The sequence below is a fragment of the Myxocyprinus asiaticus genome, chromosome 30, assembly GCF_019703515.2.
Source record: "Myxocyprinus asiaticus isolate MX2 ecotype Aquarium Trade chromosome 30, UBuf_Myxa_2, whole genome shotgun sequence".
NCBI lineage: Eukaryota > Metazoa > Chordata > Actinopteri > Cypriniformes > Catostomidae > Myxocyprinus > Myxocyprinus asiaticus.
In genome coordinates, this window is record NC_059373.1 from 32596518 (window position 1) to 32619392 (window position 22875).

At 42.3% G+C, this 22875-nt stretch overlaps 1 protein-coding gene across 9 annotated transcripts in view; it reads left to right on the forward strand.

Moving 5' to 3' along the window:
* Positions 1 to 12909: 12909 nt before the first annotated feature.
* LOC127421050 (adenylate cyclase type 2-like) overlaps positions 12910 to 22875 on the forward strand; it is an 88666-nt gene continuing 78700 nt past the window's right edge. For 3 of the 9 annotated variants that reach the window (XM_051663763.1, XM_051663764.1, XM_051663765.1), the window contains exon 1: positions 12913 to 13455. In XM_051663763.1, the coding sequence (XP_051519723.1) occupies positions 13093 to 13455 (363 nt within the window). In that variant the 5' untranslated portion in view covers positions 12913 to 13092. Of the gene's footprint in view, positions 13456 to 18303; positions 18382 to 18687; positions 18705 to 19651; positions 19836 to 22875 lie in introns of those variants that run through there. The other 6 variants (XM_051663769.1, XM_051663772.1, XM_051663771.1 and 3 more) reach the window with 6 other exon arrangements.

Genomic DNA, 22875 nt, shown 5'->3' on the forward strand with positions numbered 1-22875 from the left:
AGACTGAAAAAAACAGTCTTCTCAAACTAAACTCAGATTTACCTGGGTAGCCACTGAATCCAGCTTCATGCAACAGGCATCAGGGGACCAGAGCATGTGTTTTGAAGTAGTACTACAGGGAAATGTGTTCACGCTTGTATTGATGCAAAAAAATGTCTGATGGGAGATGGCCCTTGTCAGCAATGGGGTTGATTTCAGGGTAAATTAACTTTTGGAAGCAACATGTCAATTTCCTGTGCAATTATGTTGGATTTCTTGTCTATTTTCTTGTCTTTGTCTATTTTTCTTTTAATTTTTTAAAATCTAATTTTGGATTTATGTTAAGAAGTTTGAAGACACCTATCTCTTTTACATTCCAAAGTGTCCTAAACCCAACAATCCTTTGATTCTCTTTCAGCAACTCTCACCATTTCAATAATAGAAAGGATTTTCTCCTCTTGACTTGAACTACTTTTGACATAGAATTGGGGTCTTGACCTGTAGTTGACATTTGTATGGATACAAAAAGATTGTCTGGCTCCATTGACCTTTTAGCTGCCATGAGTGGTTTCTATCCATATGATGCTCTGTGCGGTGACTAGTAATGACTGGTAATGTGTTAGAATGTGATTATGAGCAGATTTTGGTTTCAGCTTCTTGGGAAGCTTGCTGTCCTTGCAGATAAGAGGCTCTTCAGACTGATTATTGCTGAGATGGAAGACTCAAGCAGGGACTGAAATATTAAAGAACAAAGTACACTTTCAAACTCACCAGAGATAATTTTATGACAGTAGCCACCCTGCTACTTTAAGTAGCAGTCGTTCCACCCATGGAATCCAACCTGCCAATACTTGTCATTTGAACATCAATTTCACTCATAAGCCCTCCAATCAAAGCCTATTGATGATAATTCAACACATTATGGCAACAATATGATCTGAGCAATAGTGAGATGTCATCTCCATTACTGGAGCCTAGAGGTTACGGATGATGCCTCAAGCACTTCAGTTATATGAGGGTTTCTCCACCTAAAGAAGGTCACTCTGGTCGTACTTGTTGGTTTTGTCCATTAATTTCTGTGAGGGTTTGCGAATGTGCATGGTTGTGGAGCTCTTCAGATGTGCACAGCTAATAAAATCATCAGCCCATTTCACTGCACAGACTCAGTGGAGTCAAAACTCACCAGAGAGTCTCGCACACCCATTAGACCAAGACTATTTAATGGAAGCTGTCTAACAAGGGCCTTTTGTGTTGATTTTCAAATGTGCACTGCCCAGCATGTTCTTTTATTTCTTCCCAACTAAAAGCCACATGGATTCCAAGGCGTTGAAATAGACTTGACAAAAAAGCCTAATATATCAACAGCACTTGTTGTGTCAATATTCAGTCTCAGTTCTCCTGGTCCTTTTTGACATGATGTTTTGTAATTGTGTTGGCTGAAGAAACCATGCAAAACCATGTTGAAGAACAATGCAACAATACAGGTTTTTGCTATTAGCAACTTTCACAAATGAAACTTGGTAAACTGCAGTAAAATTGCTGGATTGCCTTTACTGGTAAATGTACAACATCTGCTATTCACACATGAAACTGTATTTTTTTCAGTTTTGCGACCATTCACACATCAGCACCAAAATGCTATTAAACTTTGAGGTGTAGTTAATTATTTTATCAGTCGAAAAGATTCATCCGATCGGATGAGAATCGCTTTCGGCTGGATTGCACAACATCACTTCTAAAATATGAACAGAATCTAAAAATACTAGGTGTCACACACACTTAATGACTGTGTAATTGAATACAGACAAAAACTGGGCATCGCACACCAAATGACTAAGGATCACTGTCAAGTCAATCCAATTAAAAACTGATGTGGAAACACGCCCCATTCTAGGAGACAGATGTAAACAAACATGGATGTATGGGAGCTCTTCACTGGTTGTCCAACATGATCACACAGGAACTGGACATGTTGCTTCCGATAGTTCATGTACCCTCAAATCAACCCCATACTGCGGAATTACTGACAAGCACCATCCCCATCAGACATTTTAACAATTTTTTATTCCTTTTTTTGAGGAGTTGGATGTCCTGCTGTCCTCCTTCCCTGAAAATGGTAGGCCACTTGTGGTTCTTGGAGATTTCAACATACACCAAGACAAGCCCCAGGCCACTGAATTTCATGCTCTTCTGGCCTTGTTTTACTTGGAATGACTAAGCACTACAGCAACTCACAGATCGGGCAACCAGCTGTACCAACTCAAATATTCTTGTTACTCCTTTACGTACATGTCTCTGATCACTACTTTGTTCAATACAACATGACTCTCCCATCTATATTAAAACAGACTCCGCCTTTGGTTTCCTTTCGCCGTAACCTCCGTTCTTTTTCACCCTCATGCCTTCCCACTGTTGTCTCTACCTCTCTTCCCACACAATGTATTTTCCACCCTGGATGTAAACACTGCCACAGATACACTAGGCTCTACTTTAACAACTTGTCCAGACAGCATCTGTCCTCTCTCTTCTAGGCCAACACGAATGACACCAGCCAACCCCTGGATCTCTGATGAACATCAGACTGACCTCAGGGCGGCTGAGAGGAGATGGTGAAAATCTAAAGATCCAGCAGATCTGGGTAAGTATCAGTCTCTGCTTGCAACTTTTTCAGATAACATAAAATCTGCAAAAATGTCCCATTACCAGAACAAGATCAACAACACCACAGCTGGTTTAGAACATTCAACATTTACTTCTCTGTCCTCCCCCTTCACTGCCTGACACATCACTGACAGCAGATGTCTTCACCACATTTTTTACTAATAAGGTTACAGCCATCAGCAAAACATTCTCAGCACCACACCCTGTCAAACACCTGCCTCCTGTATGCAGCTCTTCTGTCTCTATGATCTCTCCTCTGTCTGACACTGAGGTCTCTAAACTCCTCCTCTCCAACCACCCCACCACCTGTTCCCCTGACCCCATTCCTTATCACCTTCTCCAGGCCATCTCTCCGTCCATCCTACCTGCACTCACACACATACTGTAATTAACACATCTCTACTTACAGGCATTTTTCCCACTACATTTAAGCAGGCTCAAGTAACCCTGCTGCTGAAAAAAACCTGCACTTAACCCCATACAAGTAGAACACTACAGACTAGTCTCTCTCATCCCATTTATGGTTGAAAACACTTGAAAGGGCAGTTTTCAACCAGATCTCTAACAGAACAAGCTGCTGGATGACAATCAGTCAGGCTTCAAAAGTGGACACTCTACCGAGACTGCCCTGCTGTCTGTCACTGAGTCGCTGAGACAGGCGAGAGCTGGATCCAGATCATCTGTCCTGATTGTACTGGACCTTTCTGCAGTCTTTGACACAACCATCAGATCCTACTCTCAACCGTCTCTACTCTGGGCATCACAGGAACTGTACTTGACTGGTTTAATTCCTATCTCTAAGGTAGGACCTTCAAGGTAGCCTGGAGATGAGGTGTCCAAGTCACATCAGCTACTTACTGGGGTACCTTAGGGCTCAGTGCATGGGCCACTTCTCTTCTCTATATATACACAACATCACTGAGATCCATCATTCAGGCGCATGGTTTCTCTTACCACTGCTACGCCGATGACATACAGCTCTACTTGTCTTTCCAGCCCAACAACACCACGGTGACTGGTCGAATCTCTGCCTGTTTGGCAGACATCTCAGCCTGGATGACTGTAAAGCTCTAAACGGGCGGTGTGCTTGAAGATATTGAGGCGGTGGTTAGTCCTCGCCTCACCCATCCGCTAATTTTGGGAACTGATTGGCCAGCTTTTCGATCATTATTGAAAGGGTTGTGTGTGGATGGGTCCTGTAAGAAAGTGAATCATGTGGGATGTGCAAAGCACTGGCTGGGGAGGCGTGGCCTGGGCCATATGTGGCTGCTCTGTGTCAGGCTGACGCTGGGGAAGGGGAGGTGTCATCCTTCCCCGCCCTTAGTGAATTCCTGATAGGGGATTTGCCGCTAGAGCAGTCACGAGATGAAACCCTGAGGCACACGTTTGACCAAATGATAGTGATTGATGGTCAATGTCTTCAGTCGGGCACATACTCACATATCCATATTTTTCAATTATAAAAGATCGGTTGTATAGAGTGACACAGGACACTCGCACGAAGGAAGATACAACCCAGTTGTTGGTACCAAAGAGCCGTTGGAAAATGTTATTCCAGGTGGCTAATCATAATCCAATGGCAGGTCACTTGGGACAGGGGAAAACATTAAGCCATCTGTGACTAGGAGGAGGGTGTGGCCGGGCCGTGAGGATGCATGCCCGGCGCTGAATCGTCCTAATCAGTCAGGAGGAGGATAAGGATGAGATGGAGATGCCAGAGAGAGAGAGAGATGCACATAGCTGTGTGTGTGCATCTTTGTTTGATTTGCATTTTATGTTATGTTTGATTTCAGTTTATTATTAAGTTTTACATTGACTGTTCCCGCCTCCTCCTTGCCCATCTTAAGAACCTTGTTGCACTGTCTCATGGCCCATTTCTATTGGCCGGGCATTCATGTGGATGTTTGCCGGTGGTGTGCAGCATGCCGTGAATGTCAGCTAGTGAATCCGCCAGCGCTCCAAAAGTGCCATTGCGCCCCCTCCCGTTGATTGAGGTCATCGGGCCATTAGAACGGACCTTATGCGGCCATCGCTTTACGTTAGTCCTGGTGGATTACGCAATGTGATATTCAGAAGCAGTGCCTCTGTGCAACATCTCAGCACAGTGTTGTGGAGCACTCATCAGAATTATCTCCTGAGTGGGGATTCCGAAAGAAATCCTCACTGATCAGGGCATGGCTTTTATGTCACATACATTATGCAAGCTGTATGAATTATTGGATATTATATCGATTAGGACAAGCGTGTACCATCTACAAACAGACGGCTTGGTCGAACGATTTAATAAGACTTTAAAAAATATGATTCGTAAGTTCGTGCATGAAGATGCTCGGAACCGGGATAAGGGACTCGAACCCCAGTTATTTGCAGTGCGACAGGTCCCACAAGCCTCCACGGGATTTTCCCCATTTGAATTATTATATGGGTGTAAGCCCCGTGGCGTGTTAGACATCATGAAGGAAAATTGGGAGGAGGGACCTTCACAGAGCAAAAATAAATTTCAATATGTTCTTGAGCTGAGAGCAAAACTCCACACACTGGGGCGACTATCACAAGAGAATTTGCTACAGGCTCAAGAATGTCAGTGCCGGCTGTATAACAGGGGAGCTCGGCTACAGGAGTTTGCACAGGGAGATAAATACTTGTATTGCTGCCCACATCGAGCTCGAAATTACTTGCGAAGTGGCAGGGGCCCTTTGAGGTCACACGGCGAGTCAGGGAAGTAGACTATGTGCTAGTGTGTATGGATAGGGGCGGGGCACGTCAGATCTAGCCCTCAACCTATTAAAACCATGGAGAGAAGCGGTCCCCGTATCCTTGGCGATGGTAGTTCTGGAGAGGGAGGAGCTCAGACCAGAGGTGAATCTAAAAGCAAATCAGTTCAACCCAGTCCCTTGTGGAGACCACCTCTCACTGTCACAGCGTACGGAGGTTGCCAGGTTGCACAATAATTTCTCTGACGTGTTCTCGCCTCTCCCCGGCCGCACTAATCTCATAAAACACCATATCGAGACAACCCCAGGAGTAGTGGTACGTAGTCGTCCCTATCGCTTACCCGAACACAAGAAACAGGTAATACGGGTAGAATTAAAAGCCATGCTCGATATAGGGGTAATAGAAGAATCCCACAGTGATTGGGCCAGCATGGTGGTTCTGGTGCCTAAGAGCGATGGCTCAGTCCGGTTCTGTGTGGATTATAGGAAAGTTAATGCAGTGTCAAAATTTGATGCTTATCCAGTGCCTCGTGTTGATGAACTGCTCGATCGGTTGGGCACGGCCTGCTTTTATTCAACACTGGATTTAACAAAAGGATATTGGCAAATTCCCTTAATGCCGATGTCCTGTGAAAAAACGGCTTTCCCTATCTGTCACTCACTCGATGTTGTGTCGATGTAGTGACACTAGGGGTCACTCTTGGGAGCCCGAGACACCTCTGGTCTTTGATAAAAGGCTAATGAAAATTGGCGAGTGGTATTTGCATGCCACTCCCCCGGACATACGGGTATAAAAGGAGCTGGTATGCAACCACTCATTCAGATTTTCTCTTCAGAGCTGAACGGTCATGCTCACTGAGCTGAATACTACTGTTCATTCACCTCTGCTGGATCTGACGGCGCATTTCAGCAGCTTCTCCCCCCTCTGCATTGGTGCACCGCAGAGAAAGCCCCTGGGCGCTTAGGCAGAAAATAAGAGTATATTTCTCTAAAAGAGCAGCACACACGGAACGTCTTTTTAAAGATGCTTTTCCGATTGTGTGTTATTCCTGGTTGCGCTCGTTATCTCTGGAAGTCTGTTCGCTAAGTGGTGTTCTTCTCGTCGGGAAGACCCCCAGAGATGCGCAGTCAGATCAGTGCTTTCCTTCCTGCAGGAGAGGTTGGAAGGGAGGCTGTCCCCTTCCACCTTGAAGGTGTACATTGCCGCCATAGCAGCACACCACAACGCAGTCGGTGGTAAGTCCTTAGGGAAGCACGACCTGATCATCAGGTTCCTAAGAGGCGCCAGGAGGCTGAATCCCTCCAGACCATGCCTCGTTCCCTCATCGGACCTCTGTAGTTCTTCAGGGTCTACAGAGAGCCCCCTTTGAGCCTTTGCAGTCAGCCGAGCTTAAGGCACTCTCCTTGAAGACTGCCCTCCTGACTGCGCTCACTTCCATCAAGAAGGTAGGAGACCTGCAAGCGTTCTCTGTCAGCGAAACGTGCCTGGAGTTCGGTCCAGGTTACTCTCACATGATCCTGAGACCCTGACCGGGCTATGTGCCCAAGGTTCCCACCACCCCTTTAGGGACCAGGTGGTGAACCTGCAAGCGCTGCCCCAGGATGAGGCAGACCCAGCCCTGTCGTCGCTGTGTCCAGTGCGTGCTTTACACATCTATTTGGATCACACACAGAGCTTTAGAATTTCTGAGCAGCTCTTTGTCTGCTTTGGTGCACAGCAGAAAGGAAGCGCTGTCTCCAAGCAGAGGATCACCCACTGGCTCATTGATGCCATAACTATGGCATATGTTGCCTAGGACATGCTGCCCCCGGTAGAGCTACCAGCCCATTCTACCAGGGGTGTAGCGGCTCCCTGGGCCCTGGCCAGGGGTGCCTCTCTAACAGACATTTGCAGAGCAGCAGGCTGGGCAACACCCAACACCTGTGCAAGGTTCTACAATCTCCGGGTGGAACTGGTTTCATCCCAGGTAGTGGCACTCAACACAAGCGGATAAGCCCGGGATAGCTGGCCGGGTGTATCGCTTGCACATAGCGCCTTCCACCTCCCTTGGAGCTGAAGACGTGCGCCATTAATTCCCAATAGTGTTCACAAACTTTGTTCCCTGGTTGACTTCCTCCGAGCCCTATGGCAGTCGAGTTTTCGGAGAGACTCACTGCCAGCCCAGTACACGTGCTAAGAGCCCTGTTCTGGGGTAGGTGCTCCGCATGTGGCGGTTCCCTGTAAGGCTAACCCCATGCGATTATATATCTTCTGCTAGTTCGTTCCCCTGCTGGCAAACTGCGTCTTCCTTGGGCAGAGCCCCTCTGCCTCAGTCTCCATGTTTGTAGTAACTCCTCCTCCATTGGGCAGGATCTACCTTGAAGGCTCTCCACATGGTTGGAAAGACTGTGTGACGTATTCTTCCACTTAAATATCCCCCCCTCTCTTTGGGTGAGGTGTGGTCTCCGTGGTGTCTTCCCCTTGGGGAAAGACCTGGCGGCCCAGTCGGATAATCCCCCTTCTTTTTTAGGGAGTGGAAAAAGAGAAGGGGAAAAGAGGCCATGACTGGGTTAAGCCTGTCTCTATCTTTGGGTAGTCGACTTGTCCCCAAAAAGGGCCGTTCAACACTCATAACTATGTTGGGGGAGGTTACGTGTCGACTGGTGTGCTGGCTATGAGGCACACAGCAGTCTGCCCACCACACACCGCCAGTTCACGTAACACAGTTCAGCCAGTTGTGGCATTTTGTATAGGGACCCCTAGTGTCACTACATCGACACAACGTCGAGTGAGTGACAGACAGGGAACGTCATGGTTACTGGTGAAACCTCCGTTCACTTATGGAGGGAATGAGACGTTGTGTCCATCCTGCCACAATGCTGAACTACCCGCTGAAATGGCTGGACCTTATATCGGCTCCTCAGCATAAAATCTGAATGAGTGGTTGCATATCAGCTCCTTTTATACCCGTATGTCCGGGGGAGTGGCATGCAAATACCACTCGCCAATTTTCATTGGCCTTTTATCAAAGACCAGAGGTGTCTCGGGCTCCCAAGAGTGACCCCTAGTGTCACTACATCGACACAATGTCTTGTTCCCTCCATCAGAGAACGGAGGTTACACCAGTAACCATGACGTTCTCCACACCGTTTGGTTTACACCAATTTGTGACCCTTCCGTTTGGTTTGTTTGGGGCCACGGCTGCGTTTCAGCGTCTTATGGACAAGGTCCTCAGACCGCACGCTGCATATGCCGCTGCTATTTGGATGACATCATTATTTATAGTAATGATTGGCAGCAGCACCTGCAGCATCTGGGGGCCGTTCTATAGAGAACGAGTGCTTGGCCATCAAATGGCCGGTCCTCACTCTCCGCTACTATTTGTTGGGATGACCATTCACCCTCTGTTCGAACCATAACCCGCTCCAATGGCTCCACCGCATGAATGATGCCAACGACTGGATCACCCATTGGTATCTGTCACTCCAGCCGTTTAAGTTCGAGGTGGTCCACAGGCCGGGGGCGCAGATGGCTGTCGTGGTCTTCCTCCCCAGAAAGGGGGGGCAGGAGGCAGACCGGAAAGTTCTCCCGGCCCGAGTCAGGCAGTGGGGGTATGTGGAGGCAAGGGCGTGGTTGAGCGTTCGTCTGGGGAGAGAGGAAGCGGTAAGGGTTTTCACCTGAGATGAATTGCTGGTAATTGCTGTTTCTGTGATCACAGTGAGAGACGGGGGAAATAAAAGGGGCCAGACCTGAGAGAGAGAACCCAGCTGACAAGCTATGTGTGTGTTGGCCGCTGCCATTTCAATGAGAGAACATTAAGCAAACACAGACTGAATTCAGCAGCAGAAATTTCAATCTACTGTTAGTGAATTTACGGAATTCAAATCACTGTCTGTATGAAAGCCCCTTGAGACTATTGAGCTCCAAAGATGAGACAAAATGTACCATAAAAGTAGTCCATGCCACTTTTGTACTGTTTTTCAAATCTTTTGAAGCATTCTAATCAAATATGGCACATTAAGACATGTATACGTCAATGTGACAGCTCAAACATTAGTGATGCCAAACAAAATGGTTCATTTATGTTGTGCAACTGACCATGAAGTTTGGGTATGCGGAAGTGATAACCATTCACCCTCTGTTCGAACCATACCCCGCTCCAATGGCTCCACCGCATGAATGATGCCAACGACTGGATCATCCGTTGGTATCTGTCACTCCAGCCTTTTAAGTTAGAGACATACGCATGGTATGACATGGTAAGGGTGAATAAATGACAGAATTTTCAGTTTAGGTTGAACTATTCCTGTAATGAGGTAAAAACTTTTAGGTCATTGTTATGTCATTTGAGCGCTCTGCTTCTCTCCTGTCTCTCTGCAGCGCGGACGACTTTGACTCATAGATGACAAAAAGAACTGCGAGGTTTCACTTCACAAACCTCTCCACTGGCACTGCTGACTGAACTGAAGTAGACACTTCATTGTCTAATTGCATCTCAAGAGTGTAATCATATTCACCCTCTGCATGTTTCAAAAGACCTTTTGAAATGCTCCACAGTTACTTTGTACTAAATGAGAATCTTCAGAGAGACACAGGTAAAAGGGGACAACGGCTACAGTATATACGCAAGGAAGCTTTGCCATATTTGCTATTTCCTCATATTTCTTTCTTTTCAGCCTCTGTCTTTTCCATTCATTTCTGTTTTTATTGTACAATTTTCATTTAAGAGACCTCATTAATGTAATCTAGTTACTTGTAACGTGCTGGCTGTGCTGGCAATGACAATGACGAAGATGACGATGTAGTGTAGAGAACCCAAGTGCAGTTTATTTACAAAGTGAGAACCAATAACACTGACTACAAAAAAAAACCATGAACATGGACTAGACTTGACTATGGCTTGGCTTGACAACAGCGCACAAAACACATCCACATACATTCGATACTTGACAAAGGACAATGGAAAACATGAGGGCTTAAATACAAGACATGAGAACATAAACCAATGAACAAACAGAACTGATAACAAACTAATTAAACAATCAACCAATGAAAACATGACATGAACATGGAAAAAAAAAAAAAACACAACATGTAATCACATGACAAGGGATCACATGACATGAAACAGGAGTTCCCCTTGCCTGCTCAGAAGAACTAAGGGTGGGAACCATCTCCAGGTCCAACTGCTCGGGTGTGGCTGTGACGTGGCATGGAGCAGGCTGAAGGATCTGCGACCGCCAGGCATCAAGGAGGAGATCGGCTCACTTTACCCCACCCTAAAAATGTCCTTGAGGGCGACCACATTAAAATCCAACTGGCTGGCCAGAGCGCTAAAGTCCTCTATGTACTCCTCCAGGGGACGATTCCACTGACGTAGCCGTATGAGTAGAACTGCTGGGTTCATAGTGAATCAAGTATTCTGTAAAGATGCTGGCACTGACGATGACGTAGTGTAGAGAACCCAAGTGCAGTTTATTTACAAAGTGAGAACCAATAACCCTGACTACAAAACAAAACATAAACATGGACATGGACATGGACTACACTTGACTTGACTTGACTTGACTTGACTTGACAACAGCGCACAAAACACATCCACATACGTTCGATACTTGACAAAGGACAATGGAAAACATGAGGGGTTAAATACAAGACATGGGAGAACATAAACCAACGAACAAACAGAACTGATAACAAGCTAATTAAACAATCAACCGATGAAAACATGACACATGAACATGGAGGGAAAATCACATGTAATCACATGACAAGGGATCACATGACTTGAAACAGGAACTAAACTTTTCAAAATAAAAGACATTAATCAACAAAATACACATGACAATACTTTTAGTAAAAACAAAAAAATTTGTGTAATATTACATGTTAAATTCTATTAATGAAATGACAAAAAGTGACTTTCAGTTATGTTAATTACTTAAGTTAAGCACATTACTTGGGTTACACATTGCTAAAACAGTATTATTTATGTAGAATTCAAAACATGAATTATGTTAATTTGTTTGTTTCTGTGCGATTCTGCGACAGCTGAAGGGTGTGCACTTCTAATAAGTCTAATAAGTCACTGCAAGGGAGAAATGCATGGTGCTGAGTGTACGACTGTGCATGACTATGAACAAGCAGGAATTATAGACATTATTAAAAAAAAAAAAAAAAAAAACTTTCTTGTTTTAGAAAGTACTTAAAGGGATAGTTCACCCAAAAATGACAACTGTCTCATCATTTACACACCCTCATGCCATCCCAGATGTGTATGACTTTCTTTCTTCAGCAGAACACAAACAAAGATTTTTAGAAAATATCTCAGCTCTGTAGGTCCATACAATGGAAGTGAATGGTGACTGGAACTTTGTAGCTCCAAAAATCACATAAAGGCAGCATAAAAGTAAGCCTTAAGACTCCAGTGGTTAAATCTATATCTTCAGAAGCGATATAATAGTTGTGGGTGAGAAACAGATCAAACTTTATGTATATTTTTTTACTCTAAATCTTCACTTTTACATCTGAAAGTCACATGTAGTGCCTGTTTAGTTTCACTTTCACATGTTTAGTTTCACTTTCACATCTGAAAGTGAAAGTAAAAGTGCAAATTTAGAGTAAAAAAAGAACTTAAATATTGTTCAGTTTCTCAACCACACCTATTATATTGCTTCTGAAGATATGGATTTAACCACTGGAGTCGTATGGATTACTTTTACGTTTCCTTTACGTGATTTTTGGAATTACAAATGTCTGATTACCATTCACTTGCATTGTATGGACCAACAGAGATATTTTTCTAAACACCTTTGCTTGTGTTCTGTTAAAGAAAGAAAGATGTACAGCACATCTGGGATGGCATTAGGGTGAGTAAATGATGAGAGAATTTTCATTTTTGGGTAAACTATCCCTTTAAAAGTAACTGGTAATGTGATTATATTTTTCATTAAGTTATCAAATAATCACTTAAATAATCTGATTATAATATTATAGAAGTAATTCATCATTTGTAGTGGGTTATTTTTTATTTTTTTGTATATTTTTTTGAGTAACTTACCCAACACTATATCTCAATTATTTCTTCTAGACAGCAATTATTTGTCTTCACAGATATTTATCCTGAGAAAAAGACCCTAGAAATCTCATGTCTCTAGAGTTTCAGAAGATATCTCGACAATATCAAAAACTGTCTTCAGATGTGCCGAGAGACCAAAGTCTATGATCTAAAGTCAGAGATTTAAATATGCAATCAAAAATGTCTTATCAAATTATCTGACAAAGCTATCCACATCAATTTTATAGCTCTATACTCTTTCCGTATGTCAACAATCATCTGTTGAAGATGAAGTTGGCACTTTAATTACACAAAACAGAGAACTCCATGAAGTCTCCTGAGCTATGAAATGGCAATGTCTGAACAGTAAACATTACCTCTGGGTAATTAACTCCATATCATTTAACCTGCCACGGCTGCATAGCACATACCACTATGACTGCAACTCCCCGTCAACACCACCACTCCCTTTCCTCTCTCCTCCCTTTTCCTCTTCTCTCCTTTCCATCCTCATTCTTTTGAAGACTTTCTCTTCCTCTCTCTCTGACACACACCATGAAGTCAATTTAGAGAGCTTACGCTCTCCCTCGCTGTCAAACAAACACTCGCGCTCTACCTCTCTCTCTCCTCCTCCTCTCACACGTACTCTTGTGTGTGCTTCAGTCTCTCTCTGCTGCTCAGTTCATCATGTTGGCTGGAGAATGCTGCGTGCAGCAGCGCTCTCTCTCCTGCCCTGGCACGGGACACGTCTATCCCACCCGCCTCAGCTGAGCACTCTTACAGAAGAGGACGAGCCGGAACGGCAGCAGGAGGAAGAAGAGGAAGACGAAGGCTCGGGGGGGAGCGCCGGCGTCCAGTTGGACCCCATGTTCCGGACGCAGAGAGCTTACCTGCTGGAGGGTCAAGAAGACATGGTGGCATCATCCAGGGGGCTAAAGTCTCCAGACTGGGTGTATGAGTCCTACTACCGTATGAGCCAGCAGCATCCTCTCATCGTGTTCCTGTTGCTCATTGTCATGGGAGCATGCCTGGCTCTACTCGCTGTGTTTTTTGCCTCTGGACTGGTGAGAGTCTGTTTTTGTTTTTTGTTTTTTTTAATCCATCTCTTTTTGTACAGTACTCTTCTATGCCTTTTTTCCATGCATTGGATCACAATTAGATCACAGCATGTCATCTTGCTCAAAGATCACTAAAAATGAAAGTTCTGTCATCATTTACAAGCCCTTATGTTGTTCCAAACCTGAATGACTTTCAATCATCCATGAAACACCATAGTCTATACAATTACAGGGATGGGGACTTGTGCTGTTAATGCTCCAAAAAGGACAAAAAAGCACAATGATAGCATCATAAAAGTAGTTCATTTGACTTGTGCGCTATATTTCAAGTCTTCTGAAGCAATACGATAGCTTTGTGGGAGGAACAGGTGAAATGTAATTGGATTTGTTGAATTTATTGTTAAATTGAAAATCTTGCTTAACTGCTGTATGGAAAAGAGCAGCTTGGACATTCTGCTAGAAGTAACTCCTTTTGTATTCCACAGAAGAAATACAGTCATACATGTTTCAAAAGACATGATGGTGAGTAAATGATGACAGAATTTTCATTTTTGGGTGAACTATTCCTTTAAGGTGTATTTGTTTTGTTCCTATTTTGAGAAACTGTTCATTTTCCTCTCTCTCTCTCTCTCTTTCTTTCTCTTTCCACAGTTTGTGGTATGGATGCAGGAAAAGGTTTCTGTCTATGAGAGTGTATTTTACTCATGTGTGGAGCGCAGTCTCTCTCTGTCTCGTTTTCTCTCTGTGGCAGATTGTGTAAATCTCTCTGGTAAGAGAGAGCTGTTTTTGAGAGCAACACTTCTGCAACCTCTCGCATTTGCATCTGTCGTTTCACCCTTTCTTGCTCTCTCTCTCTCTCACCAGATGCTCTGTTGTCTGTGTTTGTGTGTAACGGGCTTGTAGATTATTGCTGTCGGTGCACTTGGATTATGAGTGTGTTTAAAAATTTACGAGACAAGTAAGGTGGGTGTGAATAAAGTAGAGTAGTCCTAATTTACACGAACCCTGTGTGTGAGTGTGTGAGTGTGTGAGTGTGTGTGGGGGGGGGATTTACTCGATCAAACGTTGTGGACAAAACTGTCCCCAGAACTAAACCTCACAAAACCTCCCTTTGGGGATTTCTGGGGATGTTCTAAAAGGAAAATTTTTTTATATATATATATATATATAATATTATTCTGAAAATGCAAAGCATTTTATTTTACAGTTAGTGTTAGGATTAGTATTTAGTTTTAATTAGCTTCATTTAAAAACTAGCCTGATCTTATGAAAAAACTTGTGGTGACATTTTAGCAAAGTGATATTATGTGGGTTCTTACACATATCATGGCAGTTCCGAGGTGAAATGTCCACACAAAAGTGTTGTTAAAAATAAAGCAAGTTACATTTTCTCCCAAACAGATAACCTAACCAATAGTGTCACAAAAAGCAATGCGAGATGAAAAACAGATGAGGTTTTTAAGGTTATTGCTCTATTCAGTTTAAAATCAACAAAAACGACCTTCCTACTCTAAATCTTAAACCTAACCGACAGTGTCATAAAAAGCAAGTGTGAGATGAATACACAATTGCTGAAGCAACCACATCATTTTGTGGTGCTTCTACGACACTTTTGTCTCACGTGTCGACTTGTGTGCTCTTCAGAACTCGTATCCCGTTTTTTCCATAGCAAGCGCAACACTCTATCAGTCGAGATATTGCGCAATTTGATCAACTTATAAATAGTTTTATATATATATATAGTTGGTAATGCAATGCAAACGTAAACCTTACAGGTCATGAACTACAGTAAAATTGCTTTGATGCCATAAGATAGCATTATGTGAGGTGAACAGGGTGAAAAGTATATTTATGAACTGACAATGTGCCGTTTTAATTGTGATTTGTGTGAAAGGAAATAAAAGTCATTGTTGCTGTTGTGCCTCTAGTGTTTACTTAACCTGCAAACTGCTGCAATACATACAGTACAGCAAGCCATGTAAAACTATTTTGCAAAAATGTAGTTATAGTAACATGATTTTGAGACCAGATTTTTAAAAACAATAGAGTATGTGTGTATAGCTTTAGAATGGGAACAACGTTGTCCACAAAAGTGAGCTAAATTGGACAAAAATTACCTATTTGGATATTTTGGGATGTCCTCATAAATAAAACGAGTAATTTGTTTTTATTATTATTATTGTTTTAAAAATGATAGATTTCTTTATATATATTTAAAAAAAAAGTAGAAGTCTTTGGTATGTCCTCATTTAGAAAGCTTAGTAAGTGTGTGTGTGTGTGTGTGTGTGTGTGTGTGAGCTGGTTTGGGTGGTTTACGAGGACCTTTTTTTAGGTCACAAACTGGTAATTACAAGGGTATTATGCTATAAATGTGGTTTATGTGGACATTTCTAGTGTCCCCATAATTAAAATTGCTTAAAAAACATACTAAACAATGTTTTTTTGAAAATGTAAAAATGCAGAAAGTTTTTTGTGGGGGTTAGGTTTAGGGTTAGGAGATCTAATCTATAGTTTGTACAGTATAAAAATAATTATGTCTATGGAGAGTCCTCATAAGGAGAGCCGCACCAACATGTGTGTGTGTGTGTGTGCTGAGGCTCTTATCTTGGAAACAGCAGCAGTTTTACATAGACCAGTTAAAGGAGCCAAAAAATGTCACAGAAGACAAACTTTGCTTTATCGTCGTTATCGTCGTCATCTCTTTCGATTTACTCCAGACCTCTTTGACCTCTTTGAACGCTTATCTTGTTTTTTCACAGCAAATCTTTCTAATGATTGTTGCTGCATTGTCCTTAGAGATTAAAGATGGATGGAGTGCTGGTGGAATCGTGCGATAAAGCGGTTAAAAACAAGAACAAAAGTTCATATCATTTTGAAAGCCACATTAATCAGGTGCAAGCAATGGTGTGTTAGTTAATTAAAGTTGTTTTGTTTTTAAATGTACAGGAAAACATTGTCCACTGAAGTGTTAAGAGGAAGACATGGCCATTGCACACAATTTCAACTCAGGATGTTGGTACATTTCACTTAGCACAACTTAAATTTACATTAGAGCCTGCTAAAAATATTGTAGATCTCTCTGACTCTGAGCAGGGGGTGCATGGTAATGCTTTAACCTAAAAACTAGATTTTTACATTTTCAGAAGAAAACCGTGGTGCATACCTGTGCACGATGCTAAGGTGCTCCGATGCAATTGCTAATGTTCTGAGTAGGGTTTTTTTTGCCTGAAAAGTCTGATTGCTTAGAAGAGTAATAGGAAACCTCTCCTCTACAAGCTGCATTATGTGATGTATCATCATGTCTGTAGCACAAATGAAGCAAAATAAAAACTGTAGGCTTTAGGGGTTTTAAAAAATCTTGCCACAGTAAAAATGAAAAGATACTCAAGGTACCATGTGGGGTTCCTATGTTGCCACACCAGGAAAACCCTCTGAAGATCGTCCAGCCACTCTGTCTTTTCTCTGAGAATCTTAATAGGCTTCTACATGACTCACGTCAGGATTGCCGAATACATTGTCTACTGAATGAAGCACCAGCGTTACCCTCGGCACCATATTGCACTTCTCTCAAGTGTTGTAATGCAGTGCTCAAAGTACAAACAATTTAAACTTTGATCCCATTGCCTTTTGAAGTGTCAGCCAATAATTACCAGACAATTTGCAAATATACAAAGTCTGTATTTGCAATTGACCCTTCACTATCCCCCGCCTTAAAAACGCTTCTGACCAATCCTGTTTTAGCAACTGTTGCCCTGCCACCATTACTCTGACACACGTTTGCGATTTTCCAATGACAGTCTATGGAAGTAATGTGTGTTTGAGTACTTCTAAGCGGGATAAAAAAAATAAAAATGTAAACACGTTGTTTCCGGGCCATTTGCAATAGTGACACGAGTTACATAGAGAGGATACAAGCAGTGTATTTCTTTCTTTAAAAAAAAATAAAAATCTTTAAATAAATCCGGAGAAGAGCATGTTTTGGATTAAACTGTGTCAGTTCTCATTCCCAACATGAACATATAACATCTGCAACGACACCTACATTTACTCCAAGGTAAATTAAATCTAATAACTGAACATTAAGCATTTATGTATTGATTCAAGTCATAGTAAAAGTGATAGTAATAAACAGTTCACATCATCAAAATGTTCTGTTCACTTACACTAATGTTATTAGATGTGTAATCACTATTAAATTAAGTTTTTCTCTTTTCAAGTGACTGTAATAATCATTTGTCTTGATTCTGATTCACAGTCTTCACAGTTTTTAATCAAATTACTGTGTAATTTAACAATTTCTTTTACAAAAAACTTCAGATACATATGCAATACAATGTCACTCTTCATACCAGCCCACGTAAAAATATCCATTCCATTTATTAGAATATTTGGCCAAAAAACGTGTCATTCATGGCAATCTCCCATTCATTCCAATGGGGAGTTCTGCAGAGCTTGTCAGAGCAAGCAACCCTAGCTAAGGGGGGCGGAGCCTAGCGAAGGGTCAATTACAAATCCAACTTAACACCAACATTTCTAACTCACTAATGATGTCTTTTAGAGTACAATCAACATTCAACAAATTGAATGTTTCAGAATTTCTTTTCATTCCTAAATGTTTACCTTATGTTTCCTAGCATCCAGATACCTCAGTTCTTTTAACTAATTAAAATTCTCCAAGAACATCCACTTTTCTCTAAATACAATTTTTCAGTGTTTATTTTGCACACCTCCTGCTTTGAAAGCTTGTCATGTAGAGGGCATAGTGGAGCTTGACACAGACGTTGAACAGAGCCCTGATGCTCCCAACACGACCATTCTTTTTCTTTTTCTTTTTTTTTTTTTCTTTTTTTTCAGTAATCCCATTATAAGAGAAAGGATCTGAAACCAGGAAGTCATCACTTTTGCATAATCAGTGACAAGTGTAATTTGGAGGTACATTTTTTTCCTAACATTACATTTTTACTCCACTGATGGTTAGGTTTTCATTTGGGGCGTTGGTGGGGAGTTTATGAAATATGCATTCCTCTTCACTGTATTTCATCCTGTACAGCTAAAAAAACTTGCTTCACTACTCGCTTTTGACGCCCCTCCATGGACATTTCACCCGGAAAATGGAGCTCAGGCATGCCAATAAGCCCCACAACACTCACCGCTTTGACCACTGGGGGCAGTGTTTTGCATTTCCGTAAGCACAGACCGATTTCAGCTAAAGATCATATAAGGAACCCCCAATTTTGAGTGCCTCAATTTTTACTGTGAGTATGTGCAATGGCAGTAGTGATGCTTGCCATAGTCAATAAGTACTTTGTAATTAAGAATCTTAACTGCTAACACACAAAGATTTCCTCCCAGCCTGTTGATGAGCCTTTTATGAGCTTCAAGATTAGGTTTCTAATGACTGCACTCCCCCCAATTCTACCCTGTTCAAATTACACTGAGAGCTGAATCTTGGAACAGGCTATTTGGCCAAGAGCCACAAACCCACATCCTTACTGCTCAAATACAACCACAAACACAAACAAGCACATGCACACATTCCTAGCATTTAAGAGCTCCAGGGTCATTTGCGTACACTGCAAAAAGTTTCTCTACTCAGTATTTAGGGGGCCAAGCGGCGAAGCTGCTGGAATCGTATTGTAATTGTCCTGATTTTCTTCTTTTTCTTATTAGGGGGCCAAGCAGCAAAGTTGCAGGGACCTTATTGTAATTGTACTGATTTTCTTTTTTTTTCTTCTTTTTTTTCTGCCCTAAAAGTGTCTGGGCATCAGAGACTGTAAGTCATGGAGACCCCCCCCAATTCCTTGGGTAAAGCCTTTTCTGATTTCATTTACGTCTATAATTGTTTTCAGCCATTTTTTTTCTAATTAACAGATTTTATTGATTCATTCAATTAACAAAGAAAAGCAAAACATATATTCACAGAATCAACATTTAGGAGGGAAAAACAAAACAACAAAAAGAGGAGAGGGAAAGGCTAACGCGGAGCGACAGAGAGAGAGAGAGAGAGGAGAGAGATGAAAAATTTACTCGCCGGTTCCCAGACACGCTGTCACCTGGTCCTCAATCACTCTTCCACCCTCTGGTGGACAACAGCTGCGCCTCCCCGGGTGGACTGGAGCCAGTCCTCCAACCCCTGGTGGATTGAACGCCCCTCCATGTTTTGCCAGCCGGCAGTGAGCCCCTCCATCCCTGGCAGTGGCCCCACCACTCCAGGTGGCTGGTAGTAACTCCTCCATCCCCCGGTGAATGGCCGCGGCTGCTCCTTTGGGGTGGATGGTAGTGGCGAGGACTATACGACAGCGCATCCCTCCTCCTTCCCGGGCTTCGGCACCAATGTAACAGGGTTCAGTGGAAAGGAGGAGGCGGAAACTGGACGAAGCATCAAAGTAATGTTTTTAATAAACTTAAACACAAAGACACACAAACGTAAATGCATACAGGGCAGCCTGTAGCTCTCTCTCTCCCGAACTGCTGTATCTTGTTGCACTTATCCCTCTCGTGCGTAGTCACGGTCCAGCCTTGCCCTCCTCCTGTTGCCCTTATTTCGACATTGCAAAGCCTTTCTATCAAACTAATCAGAGAAGTTAAGTTATACACCGTTATCTCGCATTTGTGCCCTTTATGGACAAAAGTGTCCAGAGTGTTTAATTCTGACATTTATTTAAATGTTGCCTCAAACATATGGCTGAATTCAAAATGATGTATTAATAAGTCCCCTTTCTGCTGGTCAGAGTGGATTTTGAGGGAGGTTAATACACATGGTGACCTATATGAGAGTGGAGTGTGGAGATCCTTTGAAAATTTGGTTAATCATTTTGGGATTCCCAGATCTCAGTTCTTTGGGTATTTACAGCTGTGCCACCTGCTCTGTACTGTTTTTGGGAGTAGCATACACCCCCCTAAAGTGGCAGATACTCTGGGAGTGGTGATTACTGCTTTTGGAAAAGGTCATGACGCATCAGTGTATTACTCCCTGCTAATTCAGAGTCTGAGGGACAGAGCTTCAACTTCTCTCAAGAGATTATGGGAGAAAGATTCAAACTTGGTATTGGAGGTGGGAGTGTGGGCTAGGAATCTAAAAAATGTCAAGTCTGCATCTAGAGATGCAAGGGTGCGCCTTATGCCATTCAAGATTTTACATAAATTCTACTGGACCCCCTCTAGATTGTATAGGCTTGGTCTTAAAGACACACCCACCTGCTGATGATGCCAATCAGAAGATGGAGACACAATCCATGTTTCAGCACCTTATAACTCATATTGGGAATGGCCGAGGGTTATGGAAATTACTATACACAAGCAGGGTGTCAACTCGAAGCCGCATATCAAATTTTGTGACAATCAGCCACATGGTGGCAGTATAATTAGCTAATTCGCGTTTTTGTTCATAACTCCAGAACCATATAAGCTACAATACAAATTTGTAGCTTCTCTGAATCCACCAGTGCCCCACAATGATATGGTCACTTTAAATAAACTTTTTTTACAATTTCGATTTATTCAAAAAACCTACTTTTTCGAACTTGTTCTAGGCTGTTTGCCCGATTCTCACGAAACTTGGTATATATCATCTACATACCCTCCTGACAAAAAGTTATCAAAAGAATTTTGCTGTGTCGAATCGTTCCAAAGATATAAGCAAATATGTTTTTGGTGTGGCCTGTTATGACTAATTAGCCTGTATCTTGTGAGTGCAATTTTCAAACTTAACAGAATTTGTACACATGGACAAGAGAACACTCTGAGGAAGTTTCTTTCATTTTTGATGCTAGGGGGCGCTATAACGTAAGACAATCCTATTTTTGCAACTGTGCTCAAAGCAGGTGAAATTTCAAAATAGCTGTCCACAGCATCCACAGGATCTTTTCTGTCAAATTTGTTTGTTTTGGTCATCTCACCATATGTGCTTGGCCCCCGACAATAGTCGCTTGCGGCTATATTTTTGTCTTGTTTTTCTGTATCTCCTGCAGAAATATGATAATATGGAGTGGGATGGAGCAGACATACAGGTTGATCCATTAGGTGAGTTATGGAGACAACGGCGTCACACTGATATAAGCTTCACAGCTTATTCGATCATTATGATTCACTCATAGTCCCTTTATTGAATTCAGTTAAGCAAAGAGATCTGTGCACTCATTGACGCCCTCCACAGCATTTTTAAAAATTTATTTTGGCTTTTGCTTGGCTAAGTTAAGTTGAGTTTCTTCATTTGTTCCATGGAAGAAAGAAAGTCAGACAGGTTTGGATTGACAGAATTTCAATTATGGGGTGAACAGTTCCTTTAAATCTGGGTGAAAGCAGGGCCAGAACTAAGATGCGGTCTTTGGGCTGGCATTTTGAATTTTAGGGTGGGTAAAGGGTTGTCTTTTCATTGGACCATGAGGGGAGTGTACAAAGTACACTTAGACCAGGCCATGGCTGAAAAGTATGCATTCTCCTGTAGTAAAATGCAGAACTGATGAGCAAACTGTAAAAGATGCTGATCAAAGGCCATTTAAACTTGTCCTCTGTGTCAACACTATGAAAGAATAATGAAACCATGAAAAATGCATGATCTTTCACTACCGATAGAAAGATTATTGGTGCACAATTACAGACATGGAATTTCACACATTGCAAAATATATCACAAGAAAGCATTTCCTTGTTCGTCTTTCTTTTCTAATTTTGGGCTATCATTGTGAACAGAGATAAATAAAAGTGTGCTTCTGTTTTTTAAAGTTGAAAATACTTGAGGATGTGGGCATGGTGTAAGTTTACATTCTGCTGACCGCCAGTGGCATGTTTTACATTCTTGTGCCATCAGCAAGTTGCGCTGATTGCTGCAAGCCATAGAAAACACACTTATAAACAACCCATCCCAAACTCATATTAAACTGCGTCGCACAGTCAAATGGACAGGAAGTGGCCATGGAAGGGATATAACTATAACAAAGAATCCCCCTGTGTGCATCTCTCTGCCTTTGTGGCTCCTGCAAAATGGACTTATATGGACTTAAATGGGCTCAAAAGCACAATTAACTGACTGCATGAGCTCTGGCCCCTGATAGCATAAAGAAAGAGACCAGAGACAAGTCTGATTCATGCTGTGAGGGATGAAAGAGTGATGACAGTGGGAGAACAGGACAGAGGAGGGCTGCTGGTGTTGGGTCTAAAAATGAGGGTTTTAGGGTTAATCATGTAGGCAATGAATCAGCATCTTTCTTATCTGGACTTTAATGTAGACATTTAGCAGTTATAATTGCCTTTGAAATATCAGCGTTAAGAGGGAAAACAGGGTAAATTAGATGGAGGCACATTGTTAGTGGTGTTTGCTGAGGCAAGCATCATTATTATTAATATTGCTCATTCTTATTAAGACCCATTGAAATGGCTTTATGAGCCCTGTTTTCTTTCCCATGTTGAAGTATTTCCTATAACAAGA